We start from the raw sequence: 18547 nt of genomic DNA, 5'->3' as shown, positions 1-18547 counted from the left end.
ATTTTTATTTTTAAAGGGGATCACTTAACACTATTTCCATGGGTTCGCCCCTGCCCCTCAAATTTCTCCCTCATATCACAATATTGTCGTCTGATGTAATATAAACTTCAAAAATAAATCCTTTTAAAGCACAGTTTTGTATATGATTTATATTCAAAACCTTACACCTGTGTCACAGAACAAATCCTACATCGAGAATACTTTGCACAAGTTTAAGGGAAGAAATGCTTCCGATAATTCTTACAGTATTTAAAGAACATCAAAATATGAACAGGCTCAAATGAACAAACAGAACATGAGACTATGTTAATAAATTCAACTGTAAAAAGCTAAGGAGCATATTATTAGCAAAATGAGAAATATGCAAAAGTGAAATGCCAAAATGAGCACTTCTCCATTGGGAGTAAATCAAAACAATAATGGCTGAAAGAAAGCACAATAACATGAGCCACAAACGAATAAGAGCTAAGCAACTAAGCAAATAAGAGAACAGGCAAAAATGAGATGCCAAATAAAGTGAGAGCTGGCCGAACTCCTTCGGTACTTATATACGGTTGCGCACGTGGCGGCACATGGCGGCCCGTACCTAACACGCGCGCCTGCGACCGCAACGCACTCTTAGCGCTCGCGGCGGCGTCTAGCGACCCGTACGCAAGTTGTGCGATTGCTGTCGCAGGTCGACCCTTAATCTGTGATGTTACACCTCCTAGGTATCTGAATAGGGTACTAATCGAGAATCTTTCGTAAATGGAGCGAACTTCAGTACACTTTTTGAATTACAGGCACTACGTTCTGTGGCTTCACGTTAAGTGCATTTCATGCAGTAGTTTCCATGGCATACTGCATCTTCATACCATTGATCATTGCTGTTTCATCCGATTTTTAGGGGCAGTTCCGCACCCTAACTGGCAAGTTGATGTATTGACCCTCTTTACGATCTTCGTCCGCTTTGACAAGATCGTTATCAGAATGTTGGTCACATCTTATCTCAGACGTCTTTGGCCATCATTGTGCCTAGGACAGAGTCTGGGACAGAAACTTTAGTGAAATACTCTACCCCTAGACCACGGTGTCTGAAGGAGATCACCTGCTGCTGCTGATCTTGGTATCCACAGAAACTTCGATATTTTCTTTTTGTGGTGGGGTGATCGTATGTATTCGAGTATGTGACTCAGAATGTTCAGAGACAACACGTCAGGTAACGGGTGGGACGTGAATGGATTTCCCTCCCCACGCCATGCGCAGTGGCCAAGGGTGTCGCGACCGGTTGCGACATAGCGCTGGCCGCAGAATGTCAATATTTTATCTGGAAGGAAGTGGCGGCCTCGCCGCAGGCACGGAAACGTAAGGACGGAAGGAGAAATGAGAGAGGGATGGAGGGAGGGAGAGCGGGGGAGAGAGAGACAGACAAGACAGACGAAGAGGTGGAGGGAAGCAGTGGTAGGGACGTGCAGGCGGCTCTGGATTTGCATGGACTGATAAGACCCTGGGGGCAGCAGCCGCCCCACCTCCCCTATCTTCCCTCGCTATTAGGCGAGGCGCCATATCGCAGGGCGGAGTCGTGACCTCTGACTCTGATAGCTGTAGCTGTCTTTCTTGGAAACGCTAAGGATTCTCCTTTCCTTCGTGCAAATGATATAAAGTCTTGGATATCTCGTATACTGTTGGCTTTTCGTTGGTCAACGGATTTATTTTTCTTCTTATCCGTCTCCTGACGTTCGATGTGGTCTGCAACGAATTCGTCTCCTGTGCCAATCTCTTCATCGCACAAGGAAACAGCACCAAATCATCATATTTTACGGAAGCGAGAGATCACATCTAAGACATCAGACCCAGTAACCGATCCCGCTCGAAAATTTGGGCCATAATTCAGGTAGTAGGCAATCATGAATTTCTGAAAGTTAAGCTTTTAAACCTCACGGGCACCGGTTGATTGTCGCTCTTTCCGTCCCACTCAGCAGGGTTGGGTTGTTTGGGGGAAGAGACCAAAGAGCGAGGTCATCGGTCTCATCGGATAAGGGGAAGGACAGTGAAGGAAGTCGGCCGTGCCCTTTCAAAGGAGCCATCCCGGCATTTGCCTGGAGCGATTTAGGGAAATCACGGGAAACCTAAATCAGGATGGCCGGACGCGAGATCGAACCGTCGTCCTCCCGAATGCGAGTCCAGTGTGCTAACCACAGCGCCACCTCGCTCGGTCCTCTCAGCAGGCAAAGGCCCCGTATGAAGCACTGTGCAGCAGAGTGACAATCCGAGCCCTCCTATTCGCGGGATACTGAAGGCTGCCAAACGTATTATGAAAACTTTTTCGAGATCAGTGAGTTTATTTTACGTTAAAAATAGTAAGTAATACATCTAACTAAGTTAAGCACTGCTTGAGTTCGCCAGCACTTGGATGGGTGACTGTCCTAGTCTGCTAAGCGCTCTATACAAGCGGCGTGCATTCACTCCCTTAGAGGCCAATTGAGGAGCTACTTGACTGGCAAGTTGCACCTCCGGACACAAAAACTGACAGCAGCCGGGAGAGCAGTGTTCTGACCACATGCCCCTCCATATTTATATCCAGTAACATCCCTCGCCTGAGGATGAAACAGTGGTTGGAAGCTACTGTTGGGCCTTCCGGGGCCTGTTCGGACAGATTTAAATTTAGCTGATATAAGTCTGTAACAGGTCAACTTCGCACAAATATACAAGCAATATTAATTTAAAGATATTCCGGTACTAACATTCTGCAGCCATATGCAAGCCTCAAATCAAAATTAATAAATGTAAGCACCTGAAGAATAATCATGAAATGAAATTAATGATTTTTCGATTTACAATTTAATCACGCCAATGACACTGATGAATGGCATATCTCCTGTACATCTCTTTAATAGGACAGGGTGTAAAATCCAAAGAAAATAGCGTTGAACGGCGATGTTAGTGTTAAAGTCTGCTGCGCTACTTCTTTAACCTCTTACTCATTCCATCGTACAGAGCTTGGCAGTCGGACAATAGGCGGCTCCAGTGGGGTGGGCTGAGTGGCGAACAAGCGGTGCGCGCGAAAGTTTAAAAGTTGTATTTGCAGAAAGCTGTAACTGAGTCCTGTAAGAATTGCCCGCCAAATTCTCGCGAGGGAGCGTTTGCTGATGCTGATATCTCGCTATTGTGCTTTTTCTCCCAGCGGGCCACTTCGCTTTATAACAAGCACTTTGGGTAGCTGCGGTCACTGTTTATAAAAACAGGATTGACGTTATTTATTCGGACCTAAGTGCCAAAAGTCTAAAGCCCCATGAATTTTCATTTTATTATTAGCTCTAATTTCTGCCATAGAGAGAAATCTGTACAACTCATTTTAATTGCTGAACTTCAGAACGACTGATTTCTAACATATACATACTTCAGTGTCTGGCAGAGGATTCGTCGAATCACCTTGAGAATTCTCTGTTATTCCAATCTCGTATAGCGTGCGAGAAGAACGAACACCTATACCTTTCCGTGCGGGCTCTGATTTCCCTTATTTTACCATGGTGATCGTTTCGCCCTATATAGGTCGGCGTCAACAAAATATTTTCCCATTCGGAGGAGCAAGTTGGTGATTGGAATTTCGTGAGAAGAGTCCTCCGCATCGAAAAAGGCGTTTCTCTTCATTATGTCCATCCCGTCCGCCCCGGTAGCTGAGTGGTCAGCGTGACAGACTGTCAATCCTAAGGGCCCGGATTCGATTCCCGGCTGGGTCGGAGATTTTCTCCGCTCAGGGACTGGGTGTTGTGTTGTCCTAATCATCATCATTTCATCCCCATCGACGCGCAGGTCGCCGAAGTGGCGTCAAATCGAAAGACCTGCACCAGGTGAACGGTCTACCCGCGGAGGCCCTAGCCACACGACATTTCCATTTTATGTCCATCCCAAATCCTGTATCATTTCAGTGACACTCTCTCCACTGTTTCGCGATAACACAAAACGAGTTGTCCTTATTTGAACTTTTTCGATGTACTCCGTTAATGCTATCAGGTAGAGATCCCACACCGAGCAGCAGTATTCTAAAAGAGGACGGCTATGCGTAGTGGAAGCAGTCTCTTTACTAGATCTGTCACATTTTCTAAGTGTCCAGCCAATAAAACGCAGTCTTTGGTTAGGCTACCCCACAACATTTTCTATGCGTTCCTTCCAATTTAAGTTTTTCATAGTTGTAATTCCTAAGTATTTAGTTGATTTTATGGCCTTTATATTTCACTGATTTATCGTGTAAGCGAAGTTTAACGGATTCCTTTTAGCACTAACAGTAGTGAGATGATAGCAAATTACCCGACCGAGCTATGCCGACTAACCAGATGTGCAGCATGCTGCCTACCCCAGTAAACTGATAAAGTGATTTTCAACTAGAAAACCGTAAGAATGGGTACCTCAGAGCGCGAAAAGATAATTTAAAATGGGGTGAGGAACTTATATTCAGCGCGGCCTACCGCCTATGATTCGCAGCAGATGACTGGATGATAGGCAGCACATGTTGCACACGGACGCCGCAGAGCAATCATTGCCCCTCCGCCTGTCTGAGGCACCACCAATCATAAATGACTCTAGCGTCGGCTGGAAGCATCAGCGAAGAAATTGTCTCTAAGAAAAGATTCCATTTTTATCAGTGCATGGAGGCAACAATAACTAAAAAACAATGTAAAGATTTTTGCCGATTTCATACTACACCGTAAGTGATTCAGTATTAATGCGTTGTTTTCAAATGGAATGAAACATGATTCAGTGTTTGTGTGGTTACGTTACCCAAGCTAACTAATTCAGATATAATATCTGAGCTCGTAAACAAGCGACGTATTTAACTTCCACTTTTGGTAATAATGTATTATAAATTACAGTATTTCTGGATTTGAAAGGCCGTCTATGTCAGTAAGCCGGTGGTGAGGCTATAACCTATAGCATTATAAGAAAATGCCCTGGCAGTGAAACGTAACTCGACTTGACGATGATGCGGAAGGCAGGATACCAGACAGCAACTTGGCGTTGCCACTCCTGATAATGCACCTACACCCAAACCGCACCACCATTCTGCTTCAGTTACTAATAAAGCACCGTATGACTATGATCAGAGGGCAGCCTACAACGCCCACCTTCGGCAGGAACTTATAACAGGTCCTATTCCTCATATTCCCATCAATACAAACCACACACACTACCAACTGGGCCGGGAACGTCAGTCTGTATCCACACACACCCTTTTCCCAAGGAATCCTTTCACCCCACCCCAACACGTCCATTAGTCTACTACTGTACCCAGCAAGATGTACACTGAGGTGACAAAAGTCATGGGATATCTGCTAGTATCGTGTCGGGCCTCTTTCTTTACGGCGTAGTGCTGCAACTTGACGTGGCGTTGGTCTATGGAAGCATTCTGCAGAAATATTGAACCATGGTGCCGCTACAGCCGTCCATAAATAGGGAAGTGTTGCTGGTGCAGGATTTTGATGCACGAACTCACGTCCGCATTATGTCCCACAAATGTTCGATGGAATTAAAATCGTGAATAATTGTGGCCAGGTGAGATGGCGCACTGTCATCCATAAGAATTCCATAGTTGTTTGGGAACATGAAGTACAGCAATGGCTACAAGTGGTCTCCAAGTAACCGAACATCCAGAGGATCCCATCCAGTCCAACACAGCCCACCCCATTATGAAGGCACCACCGGCTTGCATAGCTACTTGTTCACATCCTACTTCAGTCCATGGCTTCGGTGGTCTGCACCATACTCGAACCCTACCGTCAGTTCTTACCAACTGAAATCGGGACTCATTTGACCAGGTCGCGGTTTTCCAGTCGTATAGGGTCCAACCGACATGGTCACGAGGCCAGGAAATGCTCTGCACGCCATATCATGCTGTTAGAAAAAGTGCTTGCGTCGGTCATCTGCAAACAAAGCCCATTTACAGCATATTTCTCCGCACTGTCCTAATGGATACGTTCCACACTGATTTCTGCAGTTATTTGACACAGTGTTGCTTGTCTTTTAGCACTGAAAACAATGCACAAGCACCGCTGCTCTCGGTCGTTCAGTGAAAGCCATCGACCACTGCATTGTCCAAAAATGTTCAAATGTGTGTGAAATCTTATGGGACATAACTGCTAAGGTCATGAATCCCGAAGCTTACACACTACTTAACCTAAATTATCCTAAGGACAAACACACACACCCATGCCCGAGGGAGGACTCTAACCTCCGCCGGGACCAGCCGTACAGTCCATGACTGCAGCGCCTCAGACCGCTCGGCTAATCCCGCACGGCTCTGCATTGTCCGTGGTGAGACGTACTGCGTGAAATGTTGTATTCTTGGCCCACTCTTGAATCTGTGGATCGCGGAATACTGAATTCCCTAACGATTTCCGAAATGGAATGTCCCACACCTCTAGATCCAGCTTCCATTCCATGTTCAAAGTCTGTTTACTCCCGTCCTGTGGCATAATAACGTCGGAAATCTTTTCACGTGATTCACCTCAGTACAAATGAGAGCTCCGCCAACGCACTGCTTATGTATATCTAGTTTACACTATACTACCGCCATCTTTGTGAGTGCGTATCACTATCTAATGACATTCGTCACCTCAGTATATCTTTTTTAAAGTTCTTTTATCCTCCCACCCCAGTTTCCTGACATGCCTTTCACATCAGCGTCCACATCGCCTACTCATGCCTTATTTAACTAGCTTCACTAACCTCACGCCATCATTCGTCATGGCACCACAGGAAGGCAACATCCCGTTGTATGTGTTCCCCTTAGCTCTAACCATTTTTTCACCCTCAGCCCTTACCCAACAGAGTGCTAACGCCTTTATTCTCCACTTAACCACACGATAAAACTGTCCTCTATACAATCGTTCTGTTGTGCTTCTCATCCTTACCATTTACCTTCAGAATCTAAACGTAATCCTTGCCAACATTTAACTGTCCCCCCCGTCTACTTTTGAAATTCCATTACTACTAAGCAGACAGTCTGCATATACATTAATGCTGCAGCCCTCTGTCTCCTTAGCCACTCCCAAGCTGGAGCAGTTGCATCATTGCATCACTGGTCGCATGGCTGTACATTCCCCAGAATAATTCATTATCACTCGTATCACACCCGGCGGAAGAAATACATTTAACCCCATACAAATACCCGCAAGACTACCTCCGCACTAACGGGGATGGAAATCGTAAGTTGGAAGCCACTCTGCAAAACCACTTTAACGTTCCATTCACTTCATCCTTTTGGGCCCACCATCTCCAACTCCCCAGTTTATCCTCAAAATCCCACATTCCTGTTTTGTCCTCAAACACATCTCAGAGTGTCCTGTTTTGTTCTCAAACACTTCCCAGAGTGCCCTGTTCAATGAATCGATCCTTCTTCTGCCTCAGTTACAAGGACAATCGCATACGCTACTGAAAATTACAGCTGTACAATTGAAACTTTATGCTGGGAGAGCACAAAACGTCAATCGTCTATTCGATTGCAGATTATAGTCCACTTGTTGAACGATTTCAGCAGTCTGAATAAGGAGTCTGCTTCTCATCATCATTTACATTTAAAGACTCAGCCCCATTGTGTAGCTTTTCCTTCACAAATCCCTGTGAACTCATAAACTAGTCATAAATCCTGCAGAATGTGAGAAGTCGTAATTCACATAAAAGTCAAATTACAAAACGCACTTCGCAACTTTAGCAACAGTTGTTCTTTTTTAGATTAGATTAGATTTACTTTCATTCCAATTGATCCGTAGTGAGGAGGTCCTCCAGGATGTGGAACATGTCAGAAAAACCACAATACATGACAAATATTTACAACAAATAAGCTAATGTACCATTCCACAGGTCCCAAGTGGAATGATCGTCATTTTTTAATGAACACTAAGAGTCATTTTACAAATACTAATGCACTGAATTTAAAATAAAAAAGTTTTTTACTTATTTATAAGGTAATAAACATGTAATACAACTACTGTAATACTTATTTACATTGAACACATTACTGCACTGAAATGGTGCAGAAGTTAGATTATACTTATACACACACACACACACACACACACACACACACACGCACACACACACACACACACACACACACACAAATTTTCAGTGAACACATTACTGCACTGAAATTGTGCAGAAGTTATGTTGTACTTATATACAAATCAGTTGGTTTTACTAAGAAATTCATCAATGGAGTAGAAGGAGTTGGCCACCAATAAATCCTTTAGGCTTCTCATAAACTGAATTTCATTGGTTGTTAAGCTTTTTATGGCTGCTGGCAAGTTATTGAAAATGTGTGTTCCTGAATAATGCACACCTTTTTGTACAAGACTAAGTGACTTTAAATCCTTGTGAAGATTATTCTTATTTCTAGTATTGATTCTATGAATTGAGCTGTTGGTTTGAAAAAGTGATATATTTTTAATGACAAATTTCATTAAGGAATAAATATATTGGGAAGCCATAGTTAGTATCCCTAGTTCCCTAAACAGGCTTCTGCGGGATGTTCTTGAGTTCACACCACATACAATTCTTACTGCACGTTTTTGTGCCCGGAAAACTTTAGCTTGGCTTGATGAATTACCCCAAAAAATAATCCCATATGACATTATGGAATGAAAGTAAGCATAGTATGCCAGCTTTTTCATTTTTATATCCCCTATGTCTGACAAATTTCGCATTGCAAACAGAGATTTGTTAAGACGCTTCAGCAGTTCTGTGGTGTGCTCCTCCCAGTTGAATTTATTATCAAGCTGTAATCCCAAGAATTTAACACTGTCCACTTCTTCTATCTTCTTGTCATCGTATGTTAGACATATACTCTTGGGACACCCCTTACAAGTTCTGAACTGCATGTAGTGTGTTTTTTCAAAGTTTAGTGACAAAGAATTGGCTAGGAACCAGTGATTAATGTCCACGAATATTTTATTGGCTGATCTTTCTAAGACTACACTTGATTTGCTATTTATTGCAATGTTTGTATCATCGGCAAACAAAACAAACTTGGCATCTGGTAATGTTACTGATGAAAGGTCATTGATATACACAAGGAAAAGTAAGGGCCCCAAAATGGAACCTTGTGGGACCCCACATGTAATTAGTTCCCAGTTGGATGATGCCTGATAGCTTAATACATGTCTCTTTCCTAATAACACCCTTTGTTTCCCGCCAGAGATATAAGATTTGAACCATTTTGCAGCATTTCCTGTTACACTATAATATTCTAGTTTACTTAAAAGGATATTGTGATTTACGCAGTCAAATGCCTTTGACAGATCACAAAAATACCAGTTGCCTCCAATTTTTTGTCTAATGAATTAAGCACATTTTCACTGTAAGTGAAGATAGCCTTCTCAATATCAGAACCTTTTAGAAATCCAAACTGTGACTTTGACAGTATGTTATTTGAGATAAGATGGTTATAAAGACGACTGTACATTACTTTTTCGAAAATTTTTGAGAATGCTGGCAACAGTGAAATTGGACGGAAATTTGATGCTATTTCTTTATCTTCCTTCTTAAACAGTGGCTTAACTTCAGCATATTTCAGCCATTCAGGAAATATTCCACTGATAAACGACTGGTTACACAGATAGCTTAATATGTTACTTAGCTCAGAATCACATTCTTTAATTAACTTTGTTGATATTTCATCATACCCACTAGATGTTTTTGATTTTGAAGATTTTATGATGGACATTATTTCTGTTGGGGTAGTGAGGGTCAAATTCATATTATGGAAGTTACTTGAAGTCTTAACACTACTGAATCAAACCTATTACTTTCATTGCAGAACACAGATATCCAACACCCATAAATTTATTGAATAATTCTTTAAAGCGATTGATAGTTCTACAGAGTCACTACAGAAATGTCTCCCTGTCTATGACGCAGAGAATCAAATCACTAAATAGTTTTCCTTAATAAAGGGCAAGAGGGATAAACACTAAAGTATGACTGTTCAATATCGAGATATCCAAAGGGTCTTTTATCAACTCATAGCAGCATTGCAGAGTAGCGGTTCCGAGGGATTTGTGTAGTTCCAAATGTTCAAATGTGTGTGAAATCTTATGGGACTTAACTGCTAAGGTCATCAGTCCCTACGCTTACACACTACTTAACCTAAATTATCCTAAGGACAAACACACACACCCATGCCCGAGGAAGGACTCGAACCTCCGCCGGGATCAGCCGCACAGTCCATGACTGCAGCGCCTGAAACCGATCGGCTAATCCCGCGCAGCGGATTTGTGTATTTACTGGCTGTTACCCACAGCTGATCAGTTTGAATTTAGGAAAGGTAAAGGCTCGAGAGAGGCAATTTTGACGTTACGGTTAATAATGGAAGCAAGACTAAAGAAAAATAAAGACACGTCCATAGGATTTGTCGATCTTGAAAAAGCGTTCCACAATGTAAAATGGCGGAAGATGTTCGAAATTCTGAAAATAGTGGGGGTAAGCTACAGGGAGTGACTGGCGATAGACAATATGTACAACAGCCAAGAGGGAATAATGAGAGTGGACGACCAAGAACGAAGTGCTCATATTAAAAAGGGTGTAAGACAAGGATGTAACCTTTCGCCCCTACTGTTCAATCTGTACATCGAGGAAGCAATGATGGAAATAAAAGAAAGGTTCAGGAGTGGAATTAAAATACAAGGTGAAAGGATATCAATGATACGATTCGCTGATGACATTGCTATCCTGAGTGAAAGTGAAGAAGAATTAAATGATCTGCTGAACGGAATGAACAGTCTAATGAGTACACAGTATGATTTGAGAGTAAATCGGAGAAAGACGAAGGTAATGAGGAATAGTAGAAATGATAACAGCAAGAAACTTAACATCAGGATTGATGGTCACGAAGTCAATGAAGTTAAGGAATTCTGCTACCTAGGCAGTAAAATAACCAATGACGGACGGAGCAAGGAGGACATCGAAAGCAGACTCGCTATGGCAAAAAAGGCATTTCTGGCCAAGAGAAGTCTAGTAATATCAAATATCGGCCTTAATTTGAGGAAGAAATTTGTGAGGATGTACGTCTGGAGTACAGCATTGTATGGTAGTGAAACATGGACTGTGGGAAAACTGGAACAAAAGAGAATCGAAGCATTTGAGATGTGGTGCTATAGACAAATGTTGATCATTAGGTGGACTGATAAGGTAAGGAATGAGGAGGTTCTGCGCAGAATCGGATAGGAAAGGAACATGTGGAAACCACTGACAGGGAGAAGGGACAGGATGATAGGACATCTGTTAAGACGTGAGGGAATACTTCCACGGTACTAGAGGGGGCTGTAGAGGGCTAAAACAGTAGAGGAAGACAGAGATTGGAATACATCCAGCAAATAATTGAGGACGTAGGTTGCAAGTGCTACTCTGAGATGAAGAGGTTGGCACAGGAGAGGAATTCGTGGCGGGCCGCATCAAACCAGTCAGAAGACTGATGACCAAAAAAAAAAAAAATAATAACACAGCGTCGCACGCATGTCAATAGTATTGGTACGATGAGTGATGGCCGGTAAGTAAGCCAGAAATTTTTCGAGGTTTACTGTGTTTATAATTTAAAGACGTATGTACAAAATTTATGCAGTGCCGGTATGTACCGCACGACCGCTACGGTCGCAGGTTCGAATCCTGCCTCGGGCATCGATGTGTGTGATGACCTTAGGTTAGTTAGGTTTAAGTAGATCTTAGTTCTAGGGGACTTATGACCACAGCAGTTGAGTCTCATAGTGCTCAGAGCCATTTGAACCATTTTTGCCGGTATGTAGGTATATGATGAATGTGTTTCTATTATTTTGATGTATATCGAATCTGCGAACACGCATTATAATTTGTAATTATATTTAAAAATGCTTCAGTTATTACATTCGTGGAGAAGTTGAGCTTTTAGGGGTTCCTTTGACTGACCTAGTACTGGATGTGAGATTTTGCTACTAGGGTGACTCTTATCAACCGTTTCTCCCTTCCATTCTAATGTATTGTAGTGTTTACATTTTTCATTCTTCGCCCCTCCCCCCACCCCCGTGATGAAAAATTTATGATTGACACGGATAGTTGACAGTCATATTCAAATACAGCCTCACTAAGACACTGCTACGTTCCACATAAGACACTCCTACGTCACACATGTAGAGAAAGGTACAACTCGATATGCTTGTCGTACAGCCGTCGCTGTGAGTCTTCAGTCGTTTCGGAAGCTGTAAAAGACGCTCAGTGCTTAAAGTGTGACAGGATTGTGACGGTTCTACAGTCTCTGTAACTCTTAGGAGCGCCTGACGTTCTGCATCCAACTCCCACCGTACTTGACACGGAGGTTTGTTGAATTCGAGTGACTTCCCCAGCTTAAGTCCTCTTAGAACAAAATGTTAATTCAGACTTAAGGTTTGCGAGCCTTATAGCAATAGTTTCAAGCATGGTTCTCTGTCTTACCTTCCGATTTTATTGTTGTATCTCCATCAAAACTCTCTAGCTATGCCAGGTGATGTAGTAGCACGATATCACAAACCACGCCCGCAATAACTTTGGATTTGCACTGTCATGGAATAATCTACAGACACAAAGAGTCTCCAACCATCACGCCAGCGTCGTCTGCATGCCTCTCACGTGTACCATATTTAGAAATGTTAATACTACTCAAAAAGATACAACTTTCTAAGGTATCCTGTCGACAGCACTGAAGTTCTCTCCATACCAAACACCAAAGTAATGGGTTCAGCGGTAGAGTCGTGAAAATGTAACAGAGTAAGCTGCTTTCGCAATTAATAACTTTTGTATTAGTATTGATTGAACACGTTGAGAATAGAATAAACATTGTATTGATTATCTTGACTCATAGTAGGTAGGAAAAAATCTCATAAGTACGATAAATTTCAAAAGTGAGAGTAAATAGCTTCTTCAAAGAGTAAATATATTTCCTTAATTTGCGTAATATTCTTCACATAAATAAATATCTTGTACTATATACTTTGCAGAGTGGCCTACCTTCTTCATCAGGGTCCGAGTTATCTCACGCCAAGTTTCATGGAGTCCGCAGCTCGTGGTCTAGTGGCTAGCGTTGCTGCCTCTGGATCGCCGGGTCCTGGGTTGAATTCCCGGTCGGGTTGGAGATTTTCTCTGCCTGGGGACTGGGTGTTTGTGTTGTCCTTATCATTTAATCATCATCAATTGTGACAGTGACTAGACTGGACTGTGTGAAAACACTGGACTGTGTAATAATTGGGACTTCGTACGGGCGCTGATGGCCGCGCAGTTGAGCGGCCCACAAACCAAACATCATCACAAGTTTCATGGTATGGGTTCTGTTGTTTAGTCATGAAAACGTATCAGACAGAGTAATTTTAGCATTTATAATTTCATTACTGAAATTTCACTACACATTGGCATGGATTAAACACGTTGAGGACTGGATAAGCATTGTAGTCTAGATGTTACACACGCTTGCGCTTGGGTATCAGTGAAATGAAATAAAGTGTGCGTATGGCTTCATTGGCCGCTGGACGCCAGTTGGAATGCTCTGAAGCTTGGTGCAAATCTTTTTATTTGACGCCATATCGGTGACTTGCACGCCAATCATGATAAAAAGCTTATGAAGACAAAATAGATATCCATAAGCGAGCAGAAAAAAACCAACCTGAGCAGGAATAGAAGCCGGGAACGCATAATCGTGAAACGGCAGCCCGTATGACCACGAGCTGTTTACTCAAGTCTAAACGCAGCAAAGAAGTTATCAGAGACTCAAGACACTCAGATGCTAAAATGTGACGGGTTTGTAACTGATTGGACTGGAAGTATTGTTAAACATTTAGAGGATTGTATAAAAGTTGCATTCCATTACGTTGAATCGTATTATGTAGAACCTATTAAACAATTGAAGCATTTGCTCAAATATGATGAAGTCCATAAGTTGAAGAGTAGTTTTTTCAAAGAGTAATTATTGTTCCATATTTCACGTTATATTCTTCAGAACAATAAACATGTTGTACTACATACCTTCTAAGGTAGACTATGGTCTTCCTCAGTGTTGAAGCTAGCTCCACACCAATTTTTTTCAAAATCGGTTCAGCCTTTCGCGTATATAACACAGGGTCAAAAGTCCTTGGATTAAAGGGAAAATTGAAATGTGATGATGTTAACATAGGTTTGACGTGGGGTCGCAACTTTTGGAGTTAATGTCATTACTCGCCGCCATCTTGAAATCCGCCATTTTGGATTCAAATCTTTTTTTTATGGGAAGGGGAGAATATGACACATGAAATGACACTCGCTTGAGCTCTGGAATTGAGTGGTGTAATTTGTTTTTGTCTATCTTGTACAATTTAGAAGTTATTGATGTTCAAAGTTACCTTGATACCGACTCATGTCTCGGGATGGGCAACACGTAGAACATGTGTTGTAGCAGTCGGTATGAAGGTAATTTCCCAACTTTGAACATTAATAACCGCTAAACTATACAAGATAGACAAAAAGAAATTACACCACTAAATTCTAGAGCTCAAGCGTGTGTTATTTGATGTGTCATACACCCCGCCTTCCCATTTAAAAAAAATGACTTGAATCGAAAATGTCGGACTTCAAGATGGCGGTCATGAATGACATTGCAGCCGCACATCAAATCTATGTTCCCATCATCACACTTCAATTTTCCCTTTAATTTTCCACCTTATGAAGGTGTTCAAGGACTCTTGACTCGCCCTGTGTTAGTGGGAATATATCTGATATACCTCAGCTTCGTTTATTTTTAATGTCCAACAGTGCATCTATAGAATAAAAAGATGATCTCAGAGAAGATAACTTAACCTAGGAACAAATATAATAGAATATCCGTTGAGGAAATTGTTGTGATTGTCACATACCTCAACTAACGAAGTGTACACAGTATCAGAAAGGAACGTCAGTGATTGACACGTGTCTCCAGTCACAATGCGTACACAATTTTGCTAAGAAATTACCACTGATAAACAAGTACCTCCAGTGACGATGCAAGTGAGCCGCATCTGGCCCCCCTCCTCGTACGGTCCTGCGCGGTCCACCAGCTCACGGCCGAGTTCGTCAAAGATGGTCGGCCGCTGTGGAGGAACTGTAACAAGAGAAAACCATGTCAAAAATGCAGCAGGTGTAAGGAAGGCACGCTACCCCAAATAACCCATGTGAATAGAGTTCTGTTCATGTGTAGCATCTATTGTCCTATGGACTTCATCATAATTAGTCGGTCATACACCATTGCACACTCTGGGGGAACAGTTTTATTACATCACATACTCACTCTTACTCACTCACTGGTCATACCGGACTCGAGAGTCCATTACCGCAGCACGTATTATCGCCATCTGTCCCTGTCTTGGGCTATTTCCTTCCATTCACCTTCAATACCTAGGCTCCTCAAATCAGCCTTCACATTGTCCTCCCATCTACGCCTCGGTCTCCCCACACGACGTTTTCTCTTTAAGTGCCCTACCGGTACTCTGCGCGCTGCCCTGTCCTCATCCATTTGAGCTACGTGACCCGCCTAACGTAGCCTACGTGATTTTATAATACTGATTATGTCAGGGCTTGAATAGAGTTCGTGGAACTCTTCGTTACGCAGTTTTCGCCACTCTCCGCTAATGCCATCCCTTTTTGCTCCGAAAATTTTCCTCAAAATTTTGTTTTCAATTGTTCGAAACGGCTTTTAATTTTGCTCAGTGAGAGACCACGTCTCACACCCATACAGCATAACTGGTAGAATAATAGTTTTGTATATTCTAATCTTTAAATTCCTAGACAGTATCCATGATGAAATTCATCTATTCAGTGAGAAGTAGCACGCATTTCCCGTCCGCAATCTCTTCTTCAGTTCAGATTCAATCTCATTTCTCGAAGTGACGTCCAGGCCTTATTACTTCATATACTAAATATGTTTCTTAAGTCTTGTTCGAAGACAATTATAGAGTGTATGCGTGTCATTTTGGAGATTCACGTGTCGACTGTCATCCTGAATTGTAGTTCGCTTAAAGGGTACTTGTCTTATAGACTGAAACAGCTGCCATCCCAGCAAATTGTTTCATTACACCTGACGCACCCAATGTTCCCGTTACACGCAGACCCCAAAGAAGGGAATACAGACATACCACAGCCCAAATCGTATTTTAGTAATATCTGGTCCTATCTTCACAAAATGCGACAGCATATGTTGTAAAATTGAAGTAAATAGTCGTGTGAGTAAGCAAAAACAAGTAATCGGTCCGCTGACTGTCGTAACAGAAAAATGATTAGCAAGTAAGTTTGTTTGACTGTCTTTCTGAGAGTCTCTCGCTCATTTGTAAGCAATTTCAGATGATGATAAAGTAACTGTTCTGTATCATGGCTATTTTCGTGATAATCTGCCATTCATTTAAGCATAATCAAATAGCAGAGAACGTAACGGTTATGTCCTAGTTTTAGTTTTAAACGGTAGAGATCTCACTGCTTGAGTTATACATGTGGAGAATTCATCAATCGTACGGGTACGACTTAGACGTTGATCGAAAATACATACTAATTAAAAACTGTTGCAGCTAACCAATCTGACGAAAAGAGCGTACTATAAGTGGAAGGAGGGGGATGAGGACGAAGCTTTACTGAAACATCGGAATGGTGCAATTGGACTTAATGAAACATGTAGGAGATGTAACAAACCAAAGCCTTAGGATCTGAATAACTACATTAACAAAATTTGAAAGACCTAATGATACAACAACAGTGATGGAAGGTGAATTACCACAGCATGTAATTAACCTAGGGTCTAGATTCTTCGGAGTAGCTATTGCTGACTTAAGGAAACTAGCCTACCAACTTGTTGAGAAATAGCATCTAGCACCGTGCTTCAATAAAGAAATAGTGTTAGCCAGTAAAAATGGTATAACAGGTTCACCAAAGATTATCCAACTTTGTCCTTGCGAGTTCCAGAAACAATATCGGTGCCACAAAGAAATGGGTTTAACAAAGAGCAAGTTAATGAGTTTTTCGATAAATATGAGAAAGTACTGTATGAACATTAGTTTACTGGAGACCAAGAACATAACGTGGACGACATCGCAATATCCACAGTTCACAAACCGCTTAAAGTAATTGCCCGAAAAGGCAAAACCAAGTGGGCGCAATCACAAGCGGAGGAAGGAGCCTTAACACGACATGTGTATGTGCAATGAATGCAACAGGCAAAGTCATACCTCCGACATAAATATTTAAGCGGAGCCTAAAAGAGAGAGCTCCAACAAACACAGGATTTGGATGCTGGACAAACGGATGGATAACATCAGAACCGTTTTTCCGATGGTTAGGGCAGTGCATAAAATGCACAAAAGAAAAAAAAGGGACCACAAACAAATTTTGCCTTTACTGGTCGTTATAGAAGACTCCCCAACAATTTAGAGGTATTTCGGCTGACTCGTGGTTATGGCGTAAGCACGCTATCGTTTCCTACTATCACGACTCGTCATCTACAGCTATTGGACAGACAGTTCTTTAAAGCACATAAAAGCAGCTGCGATGAAGCTGGATCTTCTCGGTTACGTTCAAGTCTTGGCAGTGTCGTAAAACAAGCTAACATTGTAGAACTCTTGGGTAATACGTACCCTAGATTAACTGGCTGGCTCTAAATGGTTTTAAGGCAAGAGGAGTGTGGCCATGTGATAGAAATGTCACTAGAGAAGAGGACTTTGCAGCTACTACTGCATATATGGTTCATCAGTCACACAAAGGATGAGCTGGTGAACAGTCTTGATCTTCTACAATGTCTCAAGAACGTGAACTCGAAAACAATATCTGCAACAGCTGCCGAAATTAACAGTCAACAAATAAAGTCTCCACCTCTTAACTCGTGAAGAACAATAGTTGTTAAGATAATACGAAATAACCTAACTAACAATGAAATTAAGATCAAGTCCTTACAGAGAGGAAACAGAAGCCAAAAAAAAGACAAATAAAAAGAAGAAACCTGAGCACAGACCTATAAAAGAGAGACAGACAGATGAAAACTTTAAGAATATGAAGTTAAGGATAGAGTGACTTGGTTATGTCTAGTGCGTTATATTAAGTTTGGGTACATGATCTATGCGCTGGCTGGAAAGTAACATTAGGAATATTTCTGTGATAACTGCGTCAAAACCCATTGATCGATATGCCAACTTAAGCTATTTGATTTGTTTAGAATTTATATTTTGTTTCCTATGTGTAATTTCGTTACGTGTAACTATGGAAGTAACATTACTTTTATGGTTTGTAATTTGTTATTGTGACGTTTTGCTAGATTATTCCATGGATTTAATATGTCGTCGCTGACTTCTTATCCTAAGTATGACCTTAGGGCGTTGGGAGTACGAATTTGAAAAAGACTGAAAATTCATTTTGAGAAAAAATTTTTATAGTTTTGTGGAAGCTGGTTGAAATCTTGAAAAATAAAGATTCGGCGTGCACTTACAAAACTGTGTTATTTAAATTACCCTAACACGTACAACAGTTCTCCCTTTAGAGGTGCCGGCCGGGGTGGCAGAGCGGTTCTAGGCGCTACAGTCTGGAACCCCACGAA

At 41.9% G+C, this 18547-nt stretch overlaps 1 protein-coding gene across 1 annotated transcript in view; it reads right to left on the bottom strand.

Moving 5' to 3' along the window:
* The window catches only part of LOC126188758 (nephrin-like), a 645061-nt gene that overhangs the window by 415102 nt on the left and 211412 nt on the right, over positions 1 to 18547 (bottom strand). The window contains exon 5 of the mRNA XM_049930368.1: positions 14969 to 15079. Coding sequence (XP_049786325.1) covers positions 14969 to 15079 — 111 coding nt within the window. The remainder of the gene's footprint in view (positions 1 to 14968; positions 15080 to 18547) is intronic.

This window comes from Schistocerca cancellata, chromosome 5 (assembly GCF_023864275.1).
Source record: "Schistocerca cancellata isolate TAMUIC-IGC-003103 chromosome 5, iqSchCanc2.1, whole genome shotgun sequence".
NCBI lineage: Eukaryota > Metazoa > Arthropoda > Insecta > Orthoptera > Acrididae > Schistocerca > Schistocerca cancellata.
This window is presented reverse-complemented; position numbering and strand designations above follow the sequence as displayed.